The sequence below is a fragment of the Semicossyphus pulcher genome, unplaced genomic scaffold (assembly GCF_022749685.1).
Source record: "Semicossyphus pulcher isolate SPU_LCO1_2020_fin unplaced genomic scaffold, fSemPul1.0.p SCAF_21, whole genome shotgun sequence".
Classification (NCBI taxonomy): domain Eukaryota; kingdom Metazoa; phylum Chordata; class Actinopteri; order Labriformes; family Labridae; genus Semicossyphus; species Semicossyphus pulcher.
Genome location: NW_027211695.1, coordinates 14,402,773 through 14,423,480, shown reverse-complemented (window position 1 = coordinate 14,423,480; position 20,708 = coordinate 14,402,773). Strand labels below are relative to the sequence as shown.

Below are 20,708 nucleotides of genomic sequence, written 5' to 3'. Positions count from 1 at the left end.
GTGCAGAGAGACGGCGACCCTCAGCAGTGACTTTACCCTCTAAAATCTGTCGGTGCACACACTGGTATTTGTGCTTATTGTGATGTCATTTCTTGGAGTATATTCAAATGCTTCATATTCCTAAAATCTGTCCAGCTTAAAGGTCATACACATTTTGTAATATATGCTCTACCTATTAATGTTTTTATTTTAGAACAATTTAAACAGGATTACGCAAACAACGATCTACTGCGGTTTAGTTTACAGCCTTACACCACGTGAAGCGTGGCATAATGACTTCATGAATGCACATACAACATGATGACGCAACAGATGGAAGTCTTAGCTTTTAGCTGCAAAAAGAATGAAGTAAACGGCTAGTGTAGTTTTTATTTTAGATTGATTTAAACGAGATATAAAGATGATAGAAAAAAGTTTGCCATTGTTCGGTCGCCCATGAGTTATAACGCTGTTTTTTAAAGCATGAAACGTAACATAATGACGCCATCAACCGACATACAACATGATAAGACAAAAGAGGGAAGTCTTAGCTTTCAGCTGCAAAAAGAATGAAGTTTCTATTTAATATAGTTTTTATTTTAGATCCATTTAAACAGAACCATGTAAAAAATGACCAATTGTTTTGAACTGTAGAATCCTGACGTTAGCATAAGATACAAAAATCCAGGATTAGAAACTTTATTTAAGGAATTTGCTGTTCTAATTCATAAAACCAACATCTGTGTTCACATTGCGTGCAAGCGTGCATCATCTCTGTCTGCCTGTTCCAGTAGATATTGTCAAACACTCATTTTGCTTCAACACGCCAAACCTCCAAACCCTTTCCCCGATGAAAGGAAAAATCAGCCCCCCAGTCCAAACTTTCCTATTATGTGAGTGTTCCTGCAGGCGAGCCGTTGTCTACGGTATCCAGATTGATGTTTTTTTAATAATACAAGTATGTCAACACAGTGTAGCCTGCAGGTACCAGAGACATTTCCCCGCTGCTTCCCTGTCTGTGTGAGAGGCTGCTGGGGTTACTGCTGCTCTGTTCTAGCATGCTTAAATATGCAAACTGTGGTGTGTGCATTAATTTGTCCCTTTTTACAGTATTTGGATTAAAGGTATTTCTTTGAGCCTTTTAAGTGGCATTTCCTCGTGTAAGGGTACAACCTTGACAGGCGGCTCTAACATCTAAAGCTCAATTTGCTCAAGTTGAAGGATCACAATAAATGTCTGAATTGTGAGTTATTAAACTCTAAAGATTTTCCTCCTGAAATGAGGCATGACTAGAGTTTCTTTCAGACAGAATAGGCACAAAGTAGTTTTTTTCAACATAAAAGGCCTCAGGAAGAGTTTCATACCAAAACAAGGCATGCAAAGACATTTTTATGAAAAAACGTACAAGGAAGAGCTAGAAAATGAGACCTAAAACAAGCTTCATGATGAAATAATTCTTCAAAATGACACCCTCAGAGGTGTTTCACTTTAAAATAACACGAACCGAGAACAGTTTGCTTTAGCAAGCATGTTTTGCGAAGCATTCAAAGAGGCTCTGAAAAAGATTGTGCCAAAGATGTTTCCTTCCAACAGAATACGCACAAATCAGTTCAAAAGAAAGAGAAAAGTTTCAATCTCAAATCAGACAAAAATAAAGGAGAGCTTTGTTCTGAAATAAGTGTTTTTGTTTTAAATTACAGCACAGGAATAAGTGAGCGTGATACTCATCACATGTAAAGAAGCATTCAGTGTCCTGAGTGAATCTTTCAGCTGTATTTACTGAGCTGTAAACCCCAGATGACAGTGTTTGTTTAAGGTGTCCTGTCTTTGTGTTAATTCTTTAATGCCCAACTTCCCCTCATATCGTCATTCTCACCACCTTAAAGTGTAAGTCAGAGCGCAACAGGAAGGAGCTGCAGTGTTTAAACCGCCTTAAACGATGTCACCTACAGAGCTTTACTTTCATCATCTCTAACCACAACCGCAGCATCCGCTGAGATTCATCTAAAGAGCTTCTTCACACGTCAACGTACACATAAATGCGTTCATCGCCTCAGGACCCCCAACCCCTCCCTCTGTTTATTATGTGTGTCTCTTAACTTCTCTCTCAGGTGGATATTTATGATTTTCCCCTCCCCCGCTCCTCCCCTGATTGTCCATCATGTAAAAGGATCTCCTGCTGCTTTCTGTCTTCACTTTATTGTTTAAAAATCTCCATTTCTCTCGTTTCTTCTTTTCTGTTCTTCTCTGTGAGCTGTTCCTGAGGGCAAACTTCCCCGTGTATCTCCTCTCTATGAGTTTTTCATCTGGTTTTGAACCATGTCGGCTCCACATGGCACACGGGGATCCACAGTGAGAAAAACAGTCCCTGCCTTTAGACACATGAGTACAGGTTGCACAAATTATCCGCCTGAAACCTTCTGTTTACGTTATTATACGTAAAGATCCCCATATGTAGAGAGTATAGATATGAGTATAGACGGGAGTAGTTGTGAGATGGCCTTTTTGTAAAGTTTCTTTGTGTGGCTTCTTTATAATTCATAACATTAGTTTCATTATTTGTGTATTATTTTATTTGTTTGCGAGAAATCTCTTTGTAATTCAAATTTTTAATAATCCAATAAAACAGAAATATCAAGTGTATACAAAAAAAACATTAAAGTAACATTTTGCAAGACTAAAAAGTTTCTAGAAACAAAACCATAGAATCAATCAATAAAAAGTAGTTAAAGAAAGAATAACACCAGAGTTAGAAAGTAACCAATGATTGTTTGTGATCAATTTTCAGCTGTTTGTTTGCAAAATACAAACACATATACTTTGTTTTATCAGTCAACAACCAATCTGAATAATTCATTTCAATATTAATTTTTAAGCTATACTTTTAATGTATTTATGGATTTTTGATATGATTTGCGATATTAAAGGGAATGATAACTTATCTTATTCTCATTTTCATTGAAAAACATTTAAAATGATTATGGTGTGATTTTTGCAGGAATCTGTACCAAACAAAGATATTTGATACACGTCTGTGTATGATGTGTAGGCCAGAACATCTCTGCAACACAATACTTAAATTAAAATGGTATTTTGACAAATATTTTAACTTTAAGAAATATTGCGGCTCCTAGAATTTAAAAATTGCAGTAGGCCATATTGCGATTTTGATCAAATTTAGATTAATTGCTCAGCCCTATCCTATCGATAACTGTTACATCTGAAATCATCCCATTCATTTTAATCATGTTCCATAAAACTGATCAATAACACGATACAAAGAAAGAAAATAAATACAATATCAATTTCATATCAGTCAGACCTCTGAAAGTTTTTTTTTTAAACATTATAATTGTCACCTCTAGGCCTCCGTATTTCTTATCTGAACAAGAAAGCTACTTAAATGTAGCTTTTATCTCTTTCTTACATGAACTACTGGTCTGAAACAAGAGGAAGTAAAACATTAATTTAACCGTTTCGGACCTGCCAAAGATTCAGTCAAATAAACTGTTTAAATACACGCTTATATAAAGTTGAACTGAACAGCTGAAAACTAAGTTATAATCCCGATTATCTTCAAATAATTGAGTTCCCTCTCTCTCTGGCCTCCCTGACAGAAGCATTCCTCTGTCTCAACTGTTTTCCCTCCTCACTCTCCTTTCTGTTCGTCCCATTCACAGCTTCAGGCTGTATTTTACTGGTTCCCATCAAAGTTTAATGGTCTGAAGGTAACTCTGTTGTTCTCCCAGCAGCCCCGGCCTCTCCTCTGTCTCTCTGTCACATTCTCGTGGACGCACAGACACAGCCGCGTACACACACATTCCTAACAACCCTACCAACAGTGGACTATCATTCTAACCCATACAAGTGGGGACCTTTGTTTCTGATCATTAAAAAATTAGAATAGATAATTTCCCATCAATGTCTAATGTTCTGAAGGTAACTCTGTTGTCCTCCCAGCAGCCCCGGCCTCTTCTCTGTCTCTGTGTCACATTCTCATGGACGCACACACCCACCCGCGTGCACACACATTCTTAACAACCATACCAACATTGGACCATCACTCTACACTGACCAAGTGGGGACTTCTGTTTATGGTCATTTTTAAAAACAGAAATGGAACAGAACATTTTTTATCAAAGTGTAACGGTCTGAAGGTAACTCTGTTGTTCTCCCAGCAGCCCCGGCCTCTCCTCTGTCTCTCTGTCTCTCACATTCACGCGCACGCACAGACACACACACACTGAAATGCACGCTTGACTGTGTGTTTAGCAGAAAGAGAAAGAGGTGGATCAGATCACAAAGGAAGGAGCGTCAGGGTGATATTTTAACCTCACCGTGCTGCTTCAGGAGCTGCTGAAAAGCTGATTGACTGGGAGGAAGAGGAGGGGGTGGTGGGGTCTATAGCATAGCTTGGAGTTTTTCTCTGCCTGCAGGCTACTTATAAGTACACATACCCCAACCCTGGTTACACTGAGCGTTTGTTTGTTTGCATTTGTTTGTGTTTCTAGAGATTCTTGTGATGTTGCAAATTCCATTCTGGATATGAGACAGATTTTGAACTTCTAAGACATGCACAAAAACTCTTTAAAAAGCCATAAAAAATGTTCCAGGTAGACTTCCGAGAGAACAATATGTGTAAGTGCAGCTTTGTAACTGTAACTGTAAAACTCACAGACTCTCTCAAGGTTGCAGCTGTACTTTGTCCAAAATCATACCGAGTCTAGCGGCTTATTTCATGACTTTACCCTTTTTAGGGAGCTCTTACCATTTATGGACATCCCAGTTTCCTTTCAGACGTCCTTGAAAAGCATCCACCGAAGTAAAGTCGCCCAGATTTCTTCCACAATTGCACTTTTTTTAACGTATTTAAACTTTCATTTGTGGAGCAGGAATCTCCTCTGAGAGGTAAGCGTGTACAGGAGGTGTCACTTCACGTCTTCTCCATGTAAGGACATCGCACTCTGCTCCAAGTCTGTTAACATTACAGCTCCAATCATGTCAAAGGATTCACTGGACCACACGTAGGAGAGTTTATGGAAGAGAAGCTAGAACGTCAGTCTGTTTCCTTTAACATCAATTGATAGTTGGCATTTGATCCATATTTTGGCATTTTTATGCAAAGATAGCGTATTTGAAGATCCAGTTGTGTCCTTGGATGGTAAGGATGGTGAATCCCAAACGATGCAATAATAATGAAGACAGAACTACTACCGTTTTATTGCATAATTCTGTTGGAGACATTGCAAGATCTAAAGAAGCTGTAATGGCATTTCTTATTGGAAAAAAATTGGGAAGCTGGGTTAAACATCTTGAAGAAATATTGCTAATGATAATTGTCTAAATCAATATAAACCACTTAATGCTAAAATGCAACCAGTACAACCTTCTAGTTCCAAAAAAAAACAAGATGGCAGCCAAAATGCCAAGTTGGAGGCTTCAAAGCAGAAGTCTACAAATTAATAGATGAAGTCCACTTTTCATAGACAGTCTATGAATCATATAAACATAATGAATGCGATTATTTTGCCTGACCTACCCTATTTTGTGATCCAGACTGTCCCCACCCGTCTGCTTCCTCAAACAGGTTAAAACAAACCCCACAGATTATTTAAAGCAGCACGTGACCCTTTATTAGACTTTCCAGCCTGCAGCCAGGTTAGTTAGTCACCATAATAAGTGAGATTTAATAGACTAATCCTGCTGCTGTTAGCAAGTCAGGAGGGTAAAAGTGAAATTTAATAGAGTGCACAATTCCTGTGATCTTATTGCACCGCTGCAGGCTCTCAGGTGTGTGTGTGTTTGGGGTCAGCGGGTGGAATTCCCCCTCTGTTTATATCAGATGAGGAGGGAAAGGATGCACTTGTCTGCCCGTCTCCTTCCCCACATCGCCCCCTGTGGTCAGAATTGTCTGTGACTCACACCCACCGATGAATCACAGCTCTTTCTTTAACCCCTTGTGGTTTTTAATCTACCTTGTCTGGCTGTTCAGTAGCCACATCAGCAGACTGCGGTGACAGTGAAACGCACGCTCTGTTATTTATGTGGGCTGAACGTTTGAACACTTCAATCAGCAGAAACCAGACGACACACGGTACAGCTGATGGACGGTGGAGAGTGAGTCAGCGGAGGGATTTATTTTATGTCTGTCTTATAAATCCCTTAAATGTTTGGATTAATCAGGTGTTAAAGCAGAAGAAGAAGAGGGTTTGATTGTGGTTTGGGTGGTGTCTGATAGCGTGACCTGACTCACCAAAGAATTAAGGATGGTGAGGTCAGAGAAAAGTTAGACAAGTCCAATTTTAAAGAACATGTAGAGGCGCAACTTTCCCTTGAAGTTCAAAATATGCAAAATACACGTTTTTTTTAAACAAAAGGCTTGAAAAAACAACATTTTTGCTTCTATTTAATCGGTTTCATTGCCGTTTCTTTGTTTCTAGGCCCTTTTTACATTATTTAGATGTTAGCCTCTTGACTCTGCCTGCACGCTTTTCTTTTTTAGTATGATCTTATTTGGCTTTGTCAAAGCAATAGCATCGAATCAGCAACTTGCAATTACGCACAAGCAGCAGATGCAGGGTATTCAGTGCTTGTAGCACTAATTCACAACACTGGTGCTAATGATTATGTATTTGTATCAATCACAACCAAGTGACTGCCCCCCGCGACCCTGAACAGGATAAGCGGGGGTATATAGATAATGGACGAACGGATGGATGGATTTGATGACTTAAATGTCTTTAAAAGCTTGACAAAGTGTAGTTTTTCACATGTTTTTAACTTGGGCAAATAAATCTAAAATCCACATCCTGATGGAAGATATATAAGATTTAACATTTTACAAAAAAATCCAAAACTTTGTGAACTCGGATTTAAGACTGGACTAAAAAGAGTGATCAGACAGAGCGTTAGTCTGTAGCTTCAGTGCCAAAGTTGTGTTTTCTTTCGCCCTGCATGTGTGGAATTCAGCAGTATGCACACACACGTACACACATTCATGGATGCATATATACCCTTTTAATACACCAATATACACCAATTATTTTGAGGACACACACCTGCTATTTGTCATGCTACTTAAGGACACACGCACACTGAAGTAAAATCAGTGTTCAGATAACACGACCCTCTTTTCGCACCACCTCGACAGGAGGAAGAAAGCAGAGGAGTGAAGTTGCACCTCTGTTAGTGAGACTTCCGATGCTAAAAATAGTTCCTGGTTGGCAGCGGGAGATGCAATCCGAGGCGTTGTTTGGCAGGGCGGTGGGATAAAGTGAGGTAACCAGAGGAGCTTGTTGGCTCTATGATTTTGTAGCTATTACTTTCTGATGGATTTGCTCTTTGTTACCACGGCCTTCTTTTTCCTACTTGTTACTTTTTAATCTCTCGATAAAATAAGCGATAATTACATATTTTTGTTCGTAACGTAGTAAATAAGAATTTCTAAACATGTTGTCATAGTTTTATCAGCTTATTTCTTGTCTACACTTCATAATGTTTCAGTGTGAGGTGTTAAATTGCTGCTCTGCCACTTATTTAACAGTTCAAAGAGCAGTTAAGCCGCCCTGTGGGCCCGAACTGATGTTATCACAGGGGAGGCTGTGACAGACATCATGATCTTCACCAGGCTGTCATCCTGATGCAGCCTCTAGCCTACAGCGACACACACACACACACATTTCTGTCTTTATTACAAACACACTAATACACGCAACATGCATGCATACACACACAGATGTGGCGGTGTTAGGGGCATTTATCCTTTCACGTTGATCCGTGGGGACCCACCGATCGGCTTACACTTTGTTGTCCTGCCGAAACCTTAAACTACACGTGAAGAAGTTCTGAGTGTGTGTGTGTTTCTGCGGGCCTCTGGGTAAGGACACAGCTATTTGACAAGATTCTTTGCTCTTGTGAGGCACATTAGCTGCATCTCAGATTTCTGCCCTTTAATATACGAGCTGTAATTGCTGCCCTATTGTCATGTCCGCACAAAACACCAACGCACACATGTTCCCCACATATATGTATACACTTCTCCCCTCCTCATTCCTTTTGCCCACATCGCTCCGAGCCACAAAACAGAAGCCTGAAACCAGATCTTGTTTTCAGGGTGCTCCTCTCTATCGAGGGCCTCCTCCTCTTCCTCCATCCTCCTACTCCTCCCATCATTCCCACAGAAGATTATTTTCACACCACCAGTCCCACCTGTCCGCCATTACTCCCTCTTTTCATCCCAGCTCTGCCTCCTTGTGTACCTGTTGGAAGCCATTACATCTCACAGCCCCTGGTGCTTTTTTCTGCTTTACGTTAACTCCTCCATTATCTGCCCCCCCATTCCTCCATTTCTCTCCATTCACCTCCCCTTTCCTCTTCAAAAGCCCCTCGTCAGCCCCTCCAGGCGAGGGGAGTTTAATGTATTTCAAAGGGGTGATTATCATACCACTTATCAAGAGGGTGGGCACTGTCACTTTGAGTGTGTGTGTCTTTACATGCCTGCATTTGCAGCCTGAATTGTGTTTCTAAGGAAGTAATGGATGAAGGTTATTTGAAGAGTTGGTCATTTGACATAATCAAAGGGAAAGTCCTTTAATGATGCCAGCTTTCTCAGGATTTCTTAACGTTTTCTGGCTTGTGACTCTTCGTTTAGTTCCCCAAACATCTTGTGATAGTAACAATTCAAGAGATTTACCCAATGACCCAACAATGGGCCAACCATTACATTTATAATCTGCTATGTAGTTTTATGTATGTGTTTTTGTGTGTGAAAAATAGTTAGAAAGTTTTGTTCAGATGGAAAAGGGAAATCCTCCATAGACTAGAACAACCAATGCTTGGTTTGGCCGAATCCATGAAAGGATTGAGACACAGCTAATGCCAACCCTGTTAACTGTCTGAGTTGAGCGTGCTAGCGTGCTAACATTGTCAAATTAACAATAAACACAATGCACAGCTAAGGCTGATTGGCATGGCGTTAGTTTCAAGCCATTTAGTCGTTAATGAAAGTATTTAATACGTTGGAATTTTGAGTGGATGTCAACTCTAGATGAATTGTCAGATGATTACCAAAGTTGGCAGTATTCATCCTCTGGGCCACATGAATGGGCGTGCCAAATTTCATGGCAATCCATTCAATTAGCAATAAACTCAATGTACAGCTAAGGCTGATTAGAATGGCATTCGTTTTCCAGCTATTTAGGCTAGTCATTAATGAAAGTATTAAATACATTGGATATTTGAGTGGATGTCCATTCTACGTGGATTGTCAGAGAATTACCAAAATTGGCAATATCTATCCTCTGGGCCACATGAATGGTGGTGCCAAAGCTCATGGCGATCCATTCAATAGTGGTTGAGATATTTCAATCTGAACCAAAGTGGAGGACCGTTTGGTTTAAATGGGACCTTGTGTGTAGGCCAACAAAATCCACATGAATGTTGATTTAATTACTTTCCAACATTATTCAGTCATTCAGCATCAGGCACTAAAAAAACTGCTTTGTTAATTCACGTTGACTACCCTGCAGTTTGTCTCCTGTCCTCGTTGCTCTGTTTATACTCATGATTCAAAATATTAACAGTGTCCTACACTTATGTTTCCTCCAGTATTACAATCTGAAAGTGTGTTGTAAATATTATCTTTAGGATCATATGTCTTGTTGGCTGTACTTTGCTACACTAATTGAATGGAATCATAAAAGCGTCGCTCTGGTCTGGTAATATTTCCAAATAAATGCCTCCCTGTGGTGTAATGTTACGTGTCCCCGTCTGGAGCCAATTTGTCAAACTGTCTAAACATTTTGCGGTCAGATATAAAGTTTTGTTTTATCAACACTTGAGAGGGGAAGTGATTTATCAGAGTAATAATCCACTCAGCGAAACAAGCGTGAGGGGAGGCGCAGGATGAAACCAAACCCAGATGCTCTAACAGAAATGGGATGTTTTACTTGCAGAACCTCAAATCCACCTGTTTACCCTGCAAATAGTCCCAGAGCACTTTGGCGTAGTAGTTCTTTGTGTGTGTTTTGGCTGCCAAGACTAAATTAAAAGATGTAGATAACAGCTGGATAAACAGTTGATGCCTTCATTTTACTCAGCTGTTACTCAGCTATCTATAATCTATTCAACTTTTTTTTCAATTTTCTCCTCTTAAAATTTAAACCTGTCCATTAGGTATGGCCTAGATTGTGTCAACTGTCCAAGTCTTGGCTGTGCTGTATCTCACTCTACAATGTCTCTGTGTATAGTAGACCTTATAGCAATGTTGCAAATGTATGAGCAGCATTGGTTCACCCATTGGCTAGTGGACTAACGTTTTGAAGCCTTGAGTTTGGCACTGTAGCCATTGACATATTTCTCTGGTGCCAGGGGAATTCACCAAATTCTTTCTGTCAGGAATTTTAGACCCAGTATTTAATCTTATCTCAAAGCTTAGTCTAACCTGTGGTTGTTTCCACCCCAAACTTTCAACCTTCCAGGAACAAAGTCGGAGCATCTTTGTTATCAGTCTGATAACCATAAATTTTCTTCGTTTGCATTCTCATCTCACAAGTCAAAACATGACAGTCGCCCAAAATTGTGGGGACAACTGCTCTTTCCTCAATATTTCTTTGTGCCAATCCTTCCCCATCTGTTCCTGGCGTGTAATTTATGACTGATTTACACCTAAACACACATTTCGTCTGCTGCGTTGCTCACATGGCGTTCTTCCCCCGTCTTTGTCTGCGCTCTTGTCGGGACAATGGCTCGCAGTTTGTTTTGGCTCTGAACTGGGTCTCTTCCTTTGTCTCTGTCTGTGTCGACTGCAGAAATTTGCTGCGTGCAACATCTTAGGGGATCTTTTTATTACTGTATGACATCAGCGAGCTGGCGTGAAGCTGCCTGTTCATCGGTGTTTTGCCAGTGGGCAGCCGGCCGCCTTTATTGGCTCGCCAAGAGTTAAGGAGGTTCATTCCAAGTGTGTCTGTGTCTGTGCTGAAAGGTGGAGGATGTACAGATAAATTTAGACTTTGACTGCAGTCATTTCTTTCAACATCAGGTTATAAATATGATGACTAGTCATTTCCACTGGCAAGGGGTGAGGCAATTGGAACAGTGGAAAAAAACCTTGCATTCGAAGGGGATTCCCAAATTTTTTGTTACGCTCAAAGAATTATGTGATTGTCAAAAGGGGTGTTTTTATTTTTTGAGTTATGAGTCTGAGTTGTGTTTTGTTACTTTTACTTTTAAGTGTAATATCAATTTTTATGAAGCTGTTTCTTCCAAACCCCTGCAATGACTGTTGACCCTGCATGCACTTGAACACTGACTTTCTGTTCTAAACTCGGTAGTTTGGGTCTATTTTCATGTCACAGTCCTGCACACAGAGTTGATTTCAAAGCCTGAATTGGACGGCAGGCAAAAGAGAAACCAAACCCTTACCGGAAGCTCATGTTCTGACGATGCAGACTGTCGGACTGCGTCTTGGCTGGAGGTCTGAAATACCAACAGGAGGGTTCTCAACGGGAGTCTGAGACTTGGAACATTAATAGAAGTATGTGGAGATCATGTGATCCTGTGAGATCTTTTGTGAGGTCACATTGGTGTTGGTTGTCAGGCAACAGTTTTACTGTCTCCAGAGGAGGTGAAGGCATTTGTTAGATGTTGTGTGTCTTTCTAGAGCTTTAGAAATTGTTCACATTATTCTGAATTAATTAATCAATTGATTTCTTGTTTGTTGATAAGAAACAGTTGGTGTAGAGAATGCTTATACTGGAGTTATCTAGAGTTCATCTTCAATAAAGGCAGATATCGATGGTTGGGCTGATTGACCATGCTATGGTCCATTGCTTGTGGCTGACAGTCGTCGTCCACTGAACCCTCTAGCATCGCAACATTGATAGCTACAATCTCATTGTTCATTGACAAGTTTTGACCAATGAGGTAGACATTGTCCAACCCTATATCCGATTTAAGGTTGGACTTGTGTCCATTTGGGAAAATGTAAAGTTTACTTGGGGGAGTACCATGCATCTCAGCTCAAGAACAACTGCTTTACACCTTTAGGAAATCTGTTCCATTAAGACCTTTATGCGCCCTCCGTCCACAACAAGCTGCTGTTTTTGGTGATAGAAACACTCTTAGGCATCCGAGGCCTTAAAACACACTGAATTCCTGTTCAAGGCATTTGAAGCATCCATGACCTACAAAGGTAGCGTGAGGTCCTATTGGAAGAGGCAAGGTGAGGCATGGCTATCACGAAAGTATCACAGATTATTCTGTTGTTGCAGATCAATCTTCCTTTAACTGATAACATCTCCTTTAAGAGACACACATAAGGACCTGGGCAGGGCTGAAATACCAGGCACAGCACCTGAGGATATGCTGCATTAACCTGCATGAGTGGTATTAGCCAAAACATGTTACTTAGCTCCTGTTCTGCGTGCGTGCCTGTTCTCGCCCCGGTTCATCTTGTTCTTAAAAAACATGATAAAATTGCTAAATTTCCCCCCTTAAGTCTCTAATTATGTTCATGGAGGGGAAAAAAAGAGAGCGAGACAATGTGAGAGAGAGACAGAGAGAGCCAACAAGGCTAGGCAGGTAGAGTCCTAATCCTGTCTAATAGCAATGTTTCTGTTCCATCACGACTGCGCAATCCTTAGCCAGAGGAAAGACAGATCTGTGTGTGTGTGTGTGTGTGTGTGCAGGGACAAATACAAGTTTTTGCATGTGTGCAAGCGAGCGCTAATTTGTTTTATTTATAATCAGTGGAGGAGAAAAAAACACATTTTGCATTATAGTACATTTGCAGAACATTTTTTAAGGTACCCTTGCACTACTTGAGAATTCCCTATTTACTCTGCTTTATACTTTTTTATCGTACTTGCTGCATTAAGATGAATGAAGGCTGACAGCAGATGCACACGCTCTGGAAAACACCGGAAGAACCAACAATGTTTTCCATGTTTACCGGTATGCTGACCTTGCGTGAGGGTCATACTTTGCATTTAATGTTATTTCAACTTTGACAGCAATGATATGTAAGGTTACTGCAGCCCGTATTCTCCGACTTAAACTCTCTGCCTGAATCCATGTAATGCAGCTTTATTGTCCTTAATTTCCACCTTGGAAGGCTGCAGCTGTCAGTGAGCCTGATAGCTACATTTTTTGCTTCATGCCTTTATTAAAGTTGACTTTTTCTGGCTGATGCAAAGAGCTCATTGGCTGGGAAGAATTTCCAAATTACAACCGAGCAACAAGTTTAAACTCTGACAAAGCGTAACTTCTTATATAACTTTTATTTGGAAAGCTCTCGAACACAACAAGACATGCAGTTCCACAGCTAGTTAGGGTGAGATCCAAAGACTCCTGTAGCTGCTGTGAAACTTTAATTTCGGAACATTTCCCTGCAGGCATAATTTTTTATGACTCAATAAATCACATGAAAGATTGTTAATCCCGTGCATCCCCATTCTTCATTGGCAGTTTTATTTTACAGTTAATATACTCAGATTAAATTCCAATATATCACCTAGTCTATATTAGTTTTGATCTGTGTTTGAGGTAAAAGTTTTTTGTTTTGTAGTTCTGCCACTCCTTCCTGTCTGCAGAGATGCGGCTCTTGGAAGGAGCTCAATTTTAGTTTACTCTGACTGCCAGGAAAGCCGTGCATGTTTGGATTTTACAGTAGGTGACTTTCACAACATTAACACAGTCTTAACTGGATTTTAGGTTACTCTTTCTAACATGAAGTCCCGACATGCATGAACAGAACCACATCGCTGATTCTGTGAGTTTTAACTTTAGCAACAAATTGTGTACCTCACCCTACTTGAGGCCCTGAAAGAGCCTCTCCTGATCTGCATGCTGTCTGCCATCAACAACAGAGGTTAACTTTATTTACATTTGCAGCTGGCGGCCATGTCACCCGGCTGTGCGCGACGTCCTGTTTGGGTCCATTTTAGTGTTGCAAATTTCCGCTGTCTGGCCAAGTCATAGATGACCTGACTCAAGCTGGGTGGCCCTGTCGAGGGGGAACAGACACAGAATGCACGTGAGCTTGTGTACAAGTATACAAAGAGTGCACGTGTGCTTATATACAGTCCATACTGCTCGCACACGCAGCACGGAATAAACAGAAGTAAACGAGGAGCGCTGGAGGCCCAAACACAGCTGCTTAGTCTCCTGTGGTGGATGTCAGGGTCACAGATGGACATAAGATGAGAGGAAGACGAGCGAGAGGGAGTGGAAAGATATGATGAAGGAAAAAGAAAACAAGGGGTAAGAAGGGGGGGTGAGGGGGAGAAAGAGGAAGAGGTTTTAGTATTTAAAGGACGATCGGAAGACAAAACAAGGAAGAGATGGGACGATAACGAAAAAGGGAGTGAGGAGAGATAAGAAAAGAGACTCTATCTTCCTCCTCTTATCTCAACCTTTAAGTATTTCCCCCTTGTCTTTCTTTCTTTGCAGAAGCAGTCACAACCCCCCATTCATCACTTTTTAAGTCATTCCTCAGCGTCAGGTTCAACTGAGGGTGAAATGTAAAGAAAGTCCTCAACGGTTGAAAAGTGGTTCCACATCCATTTTGCCAGCCCTCACTGTCAATCAGTCAGGTTTTGTTGTGAAAAACTGACAGTCGCTTCTCCTTAAAGCATTCATCAAGGACGGAGTGTTGGACTAACCCCAGCTCTACCATTGCTTGTTACCATATGACTGCTGATGTACAGGCAAATCTGTGCAGCACTAAATATGGAAAGCCTATGCAGTCCAACAGCAGAGCTTTAGAATTCCGAGGCGGCACCTTTCCAGGATGCCATCCAGAGACTCCAAGAAGACCGGGTCCGCCTGCTGTTTGGTGCAAAAGCACAAACAACCGTCAGGGATGTCTTACTTGCAACTTGCAGCTGCATATAAGCAATTCAGTTGTTCTTAAGAGAACTCCAACGCAGTGAACTCCAACACAATGCTCAGTTTGGGGCTTGTGACTATCCCCGCACCTCTTCCCTTGGGTAACGCAGAAAAAGGAGAGCCCTGCAAGGACAAACCTTTCCTCCACATTGAGGTGGCATATCTGGGAGGGGATTTGAATCCAAATGCCACATATAATTTATTTAATTACACAATACTTCCAAAGCTTTCTGCTTATACATAATTTAAGGTATTCTTATAGATTTTACTTCTGAGGATCACGCGTTCCTTCAGTATCTCAACCCTTCCTCTAACCTTAAAGCAAACCACCGTCATCATGCTCAAAGTGAGGAATTCTTTGGCATACAAAGCATGCAACGCTTTATCTCACAACTGTCTGTCCTGTCACATCATGCGCCGTTGTCTCTCTGGGTAACCCTAGACTCAACCTTCATCCGGATAACATCAGCAGACCCTATAGGAATGAACAGGCAAGTCCAGGCGTCAGCCATCACCCACGAGCTGCCACTCTCAGGTGTATGAACAGCAGGAGATTTAAGCAGCCAGGTATTACAAACGGCTTTCAAAATTCCAAGTTAGACCTACATTCAGGAAAGTGTTTGGACAGTAAGGTATGGGTAAATAGCAGAGATTGATTGGGGAATATTAGCTCAAGCTTAAAGACACATAGCTGGGTAATGCTGGGATGACAGAATGGGAGAAAAAATGAACACAGGGTTGAATTCATGTAGACAATTGGGAATGTGCCTGTTGGGTCACGTTATGTCAGTGAATTTATGCAAATAATGAGTGTGGTACTTTTGTATGGAGTGGTGCCTGTACATGTTTTATCCTGTAACAGATTTACATCCCTTCAGTTTCTTTAGCATAAAGAGTCGGTTCTCCTACATTACAAGCCACCTTTTCTCGTGTAGTGTCGGGCAGCGACCTGGTGTTTCAGGAAATGCTGCAATAATGTGATGTCTCTGGGTAAATCTAAATACTTTAGGGGTTGGCTACCAGGACGTTCAAGTCGTCAAGTGTAGGTAGAAATTATGACAAGGGCGGAATCAGAGGACTTTGCTACAGAGCAACAAAGCTCCATGCTTCTATGTTTGGAAGAGGTTTGGGCAGACGGATGGGTCAACCAAACAACAGACTTTAACACAGGAGATCTTTAACACAATGTCTGATATATGGGTTAGGGCTAGGGCTAGGGTTAGGGCAAAATCAGAGGACTTTGTTACAGAGCAACAAAGCTCCATGCTTCTATGTTTGGAAGAGGTTTGGGCAGACGGATGGGTCAACCAAACAACAGACTTTAACACAGGAGATCTTTAACACAATGTCTGATATATGTTCCAGGTCTAGATGGAGCTCAGAGTAATCCTAATTGTGCCACAACAAGTAAACCCAAGTCACCTTAGTGAGGTTGTCATTTTTAACTCAAACCACTTCCCGTCTCAATTTCTTTTTCCATCTTTATCAGAATCATTTTGATGCTCAAGCAAAATCTCACACTCACACACACACACACACACACACACACACACACACACACACACAGACAGACACAGGTTGTGTTTCAGTGGGCGTAAGATGATGAGATGATCAAGTGGCGCTTATATTGTTGAACCGGGGTTTCAGTTCATTGTCCTCATATGTCTTTGTTCACCTAGAATTCAGCCCCCGAGTGTGCATGTGTGTGTGTTCGCTCTTGTTCTAATATCTTTGTGGGGACTGTGTTAGACTGTGGTAGACGAGTGAGGACCCTTTTGGCAAGTGAGGACATATTTTAAGTTAATTGTAGCATGACTTTAAAAGAAGGGACTGGGCATTGTACTGTCTATTAGGATACAATTGTGTGTGCTCATGAGGCATCACCTGTGTGTACACTTCCAAATTCCCTCACGTGTCTTTCCCCATGTGTGTTTGTTTTAATGATTCTTTATTGTGTGCACATCCACAGCTTTGTGTGAGGTTGAATGTCCTCCCTCGGGCGCTGGCTTAGCATTTGTTTGCTAATATCATCCTTCACTTTTAACTCTGGGTGTGGACGGGGTGAATTGAGACGAGGATCAGTGCCCGAGTGCATGCCCGCCCTGCTCAGGTAGAGGCTGGATCATATCCCAGAACAATGGAATCTCAAAATCCAGGGCAGTCTGCTCTGATTGGATTATACCTGAGGAAGTTTCCATGCATGCTCATAATCATTAATACAGATTTTTTTTAGTAGACTTCCCTTGAATTGCAAAAAGAGTCTTTTCCTTTGCTTACCTACGTTGGACTTAATTTGGAGTACCAATAGCGCTTCAAATTACTCATTTGCTTCTATTTTTAGCTTCGTCTTCTTTCATTTCCTGCCAAAACTTTCATCCGAGTTTCTCTCTCTCTGCTTGGCCTTCGTCCATTACTTTTACCCCCTTTTCTATCCCTCTGTTTCCCTCTTCCTTGCTCTCTCCATTAGCCCAAATTCTGCCGTTTCCCTGCTCACTTTCTCCCTCTCTTGCCCTCCTTCTGTCAGTGTGATTAGAGAAGTTGAGGAGATCAGAGGGAAGAAAGCAGGACTAGCACCACTGACCTTTCCCCTCCTTCTCTCTCTCTCTCTCTCTCTCTCCTCTCCCTGCTCTGTGCCAAGCTCGCTTTCTCCTTGGCGAGTGTTTTTTCTCTTCCCTATACACCGCAACTTTTTGTTTGCAGCTTTTACGGTTGTAACTGATTGTGTTTGTTGGGCAGGTGGCAGCAGTCCTATAGTAGTAGTAGTAGTTGGCAGTAGGAATCTTTGGCCTCTCCTTCCCTGCTGCGACTGCTTACTGTGTACGAACAGTTTTCATGCAGTTTCCTTCCCTCATGTGGAACTATTAAGAAAAAATTAAGACGTAGAAATTCCTAGCGTGTGCTGGATTTTGATGCTCAAATTGTAAAACTATAACACCAATAATAGATTATTCACCATGTATAAATATAATAGTAACACATTAATTTATTGCAGCATAAATCAATGTCTTCGTCTTGCTGACCCTGCCTAACCCAATATTTCTCAGACGCCTTCACATGGGATAGACCCCACTCTTTCCCAGGCTCTTATTATGGCATGCTGAGACCCAGACTAGACCAGCAGATGACTACTTACAGGGGTCCTGGAGGGTCCTTGACCTCGATTATTGTGGATATGAACACTCCCAGACTGCGGTCATACGAACTAATACACTCTGCAAACTCTTTCCTCATCTAACCCTGTCCTCTGAACCTCCATCACACCCCAGTCAACACCCTTTTGTCCCTCCTCCCCTCCTGTCCCCGTCTCTCCACCCCGCCAGCACCCTTTCATCCACTAATCACATTGAAATGCCAGCCTTGACCTTTGAGTGTGACCCCGAAGAGACCCCGTTAACCGTGGACTCTTATTAGACATGTGCTCCTAAATTCACAAAGAGGTCATAGGGCAAGTGAAAAACACATTTTAACAAAGAATATATTAACACACTGTATTTAACATGAACAAATACAACAAACATTCTTAAACCTATGTCTCCGCTCAACATGTGGTCCATCACCTCCCACCATACGTTTGAATATATGAGCATATGCCACTCATACGTCAGCTTATAAAAGCTCTCTGTGCGCCGCTTATAAACTCTAAAAGCACGACGTGATGTTTGGAAGACATCTCAGGAATGCCACCCTGAACACACAGAGGTTAATCTGCGGTTCACTCTGAGTTTATGATTCTAACTGGTGACATTTTAACATGTAGTAATTTAACATCTCATGTCTACTTTAACCACACGTAACGTGCTCTAAGAATGTGATTTATAAATAACAATGTGCCTTTGATTCTTGCTGCTTGCAGAGCGGTCAGTGATTCTGATGGTTCTGATTCTTGTGGCTCTACTGGCGTCCATTTTTGACAATGTGGACCATTGTGATTGGCTTTTTGAAAAATAAGTTTGTGCGCTCGGGTGTAGTCATAAATCTAGACATCCCACAAAAGGAATGTTCATTGAAGTCGTTGGGGGTGTCTTAACAGGTTCAGGTTCTTAAAGGGCGTGGTCGCTGTGAGTGACAGGTGGGAGCTGCTAGCTAACCTCAGCTAATTTGAGTCACTGAACTAGACCTCTTGCATGTCCAACGTCTTCTTCAAACATGGCCACTTTTGGCGCCAAGTTTGCAAAAAATCCAAAACGCGTGGCTTCAAAACCATTCCAGACGTGACGTCGTAGTGGTCAACGTCTTATTGTTTCAACGTGTTCTTCCACCTTTGTTTAATTTCTTGTTTACAAAGACTCTTTAGTTTTTGCAGCAATACTTGATACAGTTACAAACTGCCTTAGCTTTTAAGTCAGGACATATCTTGCACAAGATATAGGGCGGTTGTGGCTCAGCAGTAGAGTCTGTCGTCTTTCAGTCGGATGGTTGGCGGTACAATCCCCAGCTCCCTCAGTCTACATGTCGGACGGTTCCTTGGGCAAGACACTGAACCCCAAATTGCTCCCGGTGGCATGGCCATGATGTCCGGGAGATATCTCAGGAATGCCATGGTGACTGTGTATAAGTGTGTGAATGTGTGTGTGAATGGGTGAACATGTAGTGTAAAAGCGCTTCAAGTGGTCGCAAGACAAGACCACCACTAGATCATTTACCATTTTTACAAATGAAGGCAGAAGTTTCTCCAATATCTCAACGGGCACAAAGACCAAAACTGCTCTTCTCTACTGATATATTTCCAGAGCATTGTTATTAATCTCTGTGTTTCTTTCCGCAGGGTACCAAGTTTAACGAGCCGTGTGCGGGCCTGGACTGTAGCGGAGGATGCAGGTGCAACCCCGAGAAAGGCAGCAGGGTGAGTCACATCTCCTCTTTATGATGCTGCCTTGTAAAATATATTTGTAGCAGTGCAAAAAGAGCCCTCAGCAAGAGCACAACATCATGCATACATGTCTAATACTTCATTTTACATACTATTAAAAATACAGAACCATTAAAATAGACTGTATCAGCATGTATCATCTACCTATTTATGCAGTACAGATGTTCAGCTCACATTTAGTGTATTACGAAGGTTGTTAATCTGTAGACTGAGGTTTGCAGACTTAATGTACTTTGGCAACAACACAATCCCACTAAACACCGTTAAACTGTTTTTATTTCTCTTGAGGTTTCACTTTTCTGATTAAATTTACCTTCACTTCATTAAGTAACAATCACCTGGGGGCTCCCACTCGTCTTCCACACATTGAAACCAACAGACATTATCAGTGTGTGACAAAGTAGAGCTGTGGTGGTTTGTGTTCTACATGTTTCAACAGCCGTTATCTGTAGAGCGTATTGTGATTTCTGCAGACGCCCACAGAAACACAAACTTTAGGTCTTTAGGCGAGGAACTCATTTTCTTGTCAATGCTGCCATGAAATTACTGTCATCTGTTATCAGCGATATCCAAACAAGTGTTGACAGATTGTTACACTCATCGATGAAGGAAACGTCGAATTTCAGTATGTACAGCTCCACCTGTCAGCTGCGTGCACTTTAACAGATCGGATCTTCTTCCTGATTTACGGCGTAAAGAGACGCTTAAGAGGAAAGTTTCTTTTACGTCAATATAAACCTGCTTGCTTCATGTACATTCCTGCACATTAACAAGCCCATATGCATGCTTCAGCATCGTCAGGTCAGAGGGTGAACGCTGTAAATATGTCGGGTGTTTATGAAGGGGTGGAAAGAGCTTTGAGTCACAGGAGCGTAAACACCAAAACAGTTTGGAGAAGTTGTTGATTTTGTGAGAAAATCTCACCATAAATATTTAATGTTAAAAGCATTAGTTTCACATTAACCTTTGCATA

The 20,708-nt window shown here is 41.4% G+C and overlaps 1 protein-coding gene across 1 annotated transcript in view; it reads left to right on the top strand.

The window, feature by feature from the left end:
* Positions 1–20,708, top strand: part of col4a6 (collagen, type IV, alpha 6) — a 111,926-nt gene that overhangs the window by 43,670 nt on the left and 47,548 nt on the right. The window contains exon 3 of the mRNA XM_069672016.1: positions 19,631–19,708. Within this exon, the coding sequence (XP_069528117.1) occupies positions 19,631–19,708 (78 nt within the window). The remainder of the gene's footprint in view (positions 1–19,630; positions 19,709–20,708) is intronic.